The following is a 5,000-nucleotide window of genomic DNA, read 5'->3' as shown; positions in this document are numbered from 1 at the left end:
AAAATGCAAACAACTTCTCAAGAACCACTGGGCAAATTATCACCAAACTTAGGCATAAAACTGAGGATAGGTTGTAGATAAAAAAAATTATTCAAGGCATCATCCTGGGGCAAAGGGTGTGATCTCAAAGGTCACTTCAAAGTTGACCTTAAATTTTGTTTTGTTAAAACTTTGATATTTTGCTTAGTATAAGGACTAGGATCATCAAATTTTGTCAGTTGATGCATCTTAGGACCTAATATCATGTTGTCTCAAAAGTAGGTCATGGTGACCTACTTTTTGAATTTCGCAGGTAATTATTATTAAATGGATTTTGATGCATATCTTGGACGCTTTTGAACCTATGATCATCAAAAGTTGTCAGTTGAAGGATCATGGGACCTTGAAGTGCGTCATGTGAAAAGTATGTCACCATGACCTACTTTCTGAATTTTATGGCTAATCATTTATGAATACATTTTAGGTTGTTATTTCAGATACCGAGAGGTTTAGAATCATCAAAACTTGTAAGTTGATGCATCTAGAGGCTTCAAAACATATTTATTTTTAAAAAGTAGGTCACAGTGACCTACTTTTTGAATTTTGCAGACATTCAAATTTCACATTTTCAATTTTAGATGCATATTTTGGACATTATGAAAACTAGTATCATCAAACTTTGTCAGTTGATGCATCTTGAGTCTTCATAGTTTGTTGACCAAAAAGTAGGTCACCGTGACCTACTTTTGGAATTTGATGGCTATATTTCAGAAACTATTTGACTTACAATTATCAAACTTTGTCAGTTGATGCATGTTGAGTCTTCAGAGTGTGTCGATTAAAAAGTAGGTCACCGTGACCTATTTTTGGATTTTGACGGCTATATTGAATATTTCAGATACTATTTGACTTACAATCATCAAACTTTGTCAGTTGATGGGTCTTGATTCTTCAGAGTGTGTCGACCAAAAAGTAGGTTACTGTGACCTACTTTTGGAATTTGACATTTATATCTGAATATTTCAGATACTATTTGACTTCAGTTATCAAACTTTGTCAGTTGATGCATCTTGAGTCTTTGAAGTGTGTCGACCAAAAAGTAGGTCACTGTGGCCTTCTTTTGGAATTTGATGGCTATATTTGAATACTATTTGGCTTGTCAGTTGATGCATCTTGAGTCTTCAGTGTCTTGACCAAAAGTAGGTCACCGTGACCTACTTTTGGACAGTTACATTTAAATTTTCAGGTACTATTTGACTTAACATCATCAAACTTTGTTAATTGATGAATCTTGGTTAGTGAGAATTTTTGCCTTATATACAATGTATCAGAAGAGCGATTCTAGGCCCATGGGCCTCTTGTATTTTAAACCTCTACAAATTATGGGTTAAGAAAAACACCCTATGTAAACATTTTCACAGGCGTATTATGTACCGTTTGCAGTACTTCTTTTATATTAAGCATGTGCATATTTTGAGAGAAGACCTTTATAGTAGACCTGTATAACAAAGCAGTTTTAGACTGTGTCCTCTGACAACGGCTGTTTTGTTTCACTCTCGAACAGATCTGTTGCCCTCAGCCTATGGCTTTGGGCAACAACAGATTTGTCTTGGATTAACAAAACGGCTGTTGTCCTCAAACCCATGCAGTCAATAACTGCATTATTATTGTATAACTATAAATTGCAGTTAGATCATGCAACATTTGTATATCTTTCATGTAATTAAAAATATATGTAGAATGTTCAAAGCCTCTAATGTGAGGAGATTATGAAATACACAAAGGAAAAATGATTATTACAGAGAAATGTTACAAAATTTTCAAAGCTGGTGAAAGTAATAGATAGTATACAGTTGTTGACTGGGTCCAAGGACAACAGATGTTTTGTTTGAGTGTTGCCCTAAGCCGAAGGCATATTCTGTTGGTTATCTGAGTGTATGGTGAAAATTTCAATACAGTAGTGATATAAATCTTTGTTACATAAAAAAAATGCACGTGTTCTGCACATAACTTGAATGCTATATTTGTTGTTAGCTCACCTGAACTTTTCTGATTGCCTGTTGTCCGTCCGTCTGTCTGTAAACTTTTTTACATTTTCGACTTCTTCTCCAGAACAGAACCACTGGCCCAATTTCGACCAAACGCATCCTTGGGTGAAGGGCTTTCAAGTTTGTTCAAATGATGGGCCATGTCCCTTTCAAAGGGGAGAATCTCCAAGATAATCACAAAAATGCAAAAATAGGGTTGGGTCATTTAAAAAACTTCTTCTCAAGAACCACTGGGCCAGAAAAGCTAAAATTTACATGAAAGCTTCTTGACATAGTGCAGATTCAAGTTTGTTCAAATCATAGCCCCCGGGGGTATGATGGGGCCACAATAGGGGATCATAGTTTTACATACAAATATAGAAAGAAAATTTTCTTCTCAGGAACCACTGGGCAAAAAAAGCTGAAATTTACATGAAAGCTTCTTAACATAGTGCAGATTCAAGTTTGTTAAAATTAAGGCCCCCGGGGGTAAGGGGGGATCAAAGTTTTACATGCAAGTATGTAGGAAAAATCTTTAAAAATCTTCTTCTCTAGAACCACTGAGCCAGAAAAGCTGAGATTTACATGAAAGCTTTCTGACATATTTCAGATTTAAGTTCGTTAAAATCATGTCCCCCGGGGGTAAGGTGGGGTCACAAGGGGGGAGGGGGGGTGTCAAAGTTTTGCATACAAATATATAGGGAACATCTTTAAAAATATTCTTCTCAAAAACTACTGGGCCAGGAAATTGGAAATTTTCATGAAAGCTTCCTGACATAAGTGCAGATTCAAGTTTGTTAAAATCATGGCCCCCGGGGTTAAGATGAGGCGACAATAGGGGATCAATTTTTACATACAAATATATAGGGAAAATCATTAAAAATCTTCTTCTGAAAAATCACTGGGCCAGAAAAGTTTACATTCACATGAAAGCTTCCTGACCTAGTCCAGATTCAATTTTGAAAAAATCATGGCCCCCAGGAGTAGGTTGGGGTCACAATAGGGATCAAAGTTTTACATGCAAATATATAGGAAAAATCTTTAGATATGAGCCAAGGTGACTCAGGTGAGCGATGTGGCCCATGGCCCTCTTGTTTTTGGTGTGTGTAAATTCTGAACTGAACCAAAATTCGGAATTGGTAACCAGTGCATTGAGTCGAATGGTATGAATCATGATGCACTAGCTGTTTTTGTACACTGCACAGCCCTAATGACTTCTTTATTTGTAGATGAGGATTACAATGATTGTGATAAAGCTGAGCAGGAGTATGAGGAGGAGGAACATATTTACACACCCTACACAGAGGGAACAGTGGTGTGGGCCAAGATGTCGGGATTTCCATGGTAGGTGAAAATCAAATAGGTGTCTGGATTTTCAGGTCACCCGAGTAAAATCTTATTGCAAAGATCAAAGGAATGCCACAGTCATTATTCTGCAATATACAGCATACTCCTGATATATATTGAAACTTAGGGGACCAATCTTTTTCTTTCAATATAACTGAAGTTCAAAATAAGCAAAATCGGAAATGTCGACCATATCACAGAGGCTTCATTTGGTATCTTGATCCCGATTACGAAAGCTGAAAAATATTAATTTATTACATTACACAATTTACAACATTTGGATAATAGATTGCATTAATTAGTCAACTGAAGGTTCTTATTTTAAAAAAATATGTGTGTTTTGTTAACTTTTGTTTCTTATTGAGCTGACCAAGAATGAATATTTCAATTTCTTGTGTCTACAAAATTTGCGTCATCGACTTTAGGGGATCATAATCATGTTTTTTTTGTTTTTTTTTTATTTATTTACAAACACAATTTTGAGGTTGATTGTAGGTCACATTTTCATCAGGAACTTCATTTTTGCTCTCATCACCAGTATTTCCCTTGCAATATGTTTCTACTATAATATCAGAAGAACATTTTTCCCTGGAAACGATCGTCGTGAAAACATTTGACATGTATGTCTATCAGAATTTCAGATGCAGTTTTTTTTATAAAGTTCAGTAGCATAAGCTAGTGGCATCATGTTTGTAAAGACATTGTCGTTGTCCACGTCAGATATTAAAGACTTTATTTTGAGATTTTAATGTGAGCCCGGTCTTGCAAAAACTATTTTTAATGCACTGTGATAGCTGCAAGCTGTTTGAACGTATTTCATGGGTTAAGCAATATTGTCATTTCAGATTTTGACTTCAAATTCTTTTATCTATTGCAGATACTAATTTGTATTTTGTGTCCAATGATAACTTTAAAATTTTCCTTTTTTGTGGGGATCGAGTTCAAATTTTACGAACGATCCTGTCTTTAAGCTGTCAAAGAGTGCATGATTATACCCCACTATTATTTTATTCCTATAAAAACACACAATGAAAACAAATTTAATAATTAAATTTGATAATCAATGAATTTTCAGTTACCTTTGAAAAGTTTTTTCTGAACCATGCAGCTTGTATAATGATAGTTTTGCTCAAGGCTGTTTATTTCTAGGAACTGCTACTCAGGTGAGCGGTGTAGCCCATGGGTCTCTTGTTTAAGCATTTCTTGAATAGACAGTACATATTTTGTGCAATCAACTCTCTAGTGCTGGATATTGCGACTCGAATATCATATTACGATATATGTATTGCAGTATTAAAAATTTTTATTGCAATACATCACAAAACGAAAACTGTTATCTTTGGGTATTCTTTCATTCTACTTGAAACACTATAAACATTGAGAAATGAATAGATGAATCAAAAAATGGTTCAAATTACTAGATTTTTAGGCTATTTGTTCAGCTATTGCTGAAACTCTTGGGCTCTTGCGTAGGTATTTCAATGCCAATCCACCACTTGTCATTGGGGAAAGTGTAACATGACCAGGGGGATTAAAAGTCAATACAACCTGACACGATCCCGTTCTCTGTTTATTTTGGATCGAATTGATTTTAACATTCATTGCAGTGGTGCCTCCATATGTGACTGGCTAGGTTTGTAGTGTCAC

At 35.3% G+C, this 5,000-nt stretch overlaps 1 protein-coding gene across 4 annotated transcripts in view; it reads left to right on the top strand.

The window, feature by feature from the left end:
* LOC125661738 (uncharacterized) overlaps window positions 1-5,000 on the top strand; it is a 46,729-nt gene that overhangs the window by 24,012 nt on the left and 17,717 nt on the right. For all 4 annotated transcript variants that reach the window (XM_048893904.2, XM_056152899.1, XM_056152900.1 and 1 more), the window contains one exon: window positions 3,236-3,350. In XM_048893904.2, the coding sequence (XP_048749861.2) occupies window positions 3,236-3,350 (115 nt within the window). The remainder of the gene's footprint in view (window positions 1-3,235; window positions 3,351-5,000) is intronic.

The sequence above is a fragment of the Ostrea edulis genome, chromosome 1 (assembly GCF_947568905.1).
Source record: "Ostrea edulis chromosome 1, xbOstEdul1.1, whole genome shotgun sequence".
Taxonomy (NCBI): domain Eukaryota; kingdom Metazoa; phylum Mollusca; class Bivalvia; order Ostreida; family Ostreidae; genus Ostrea; species Ostrea edulis.
This window is presented reverse-complemented; position numbering and strand designations above follow the sequence as displayed.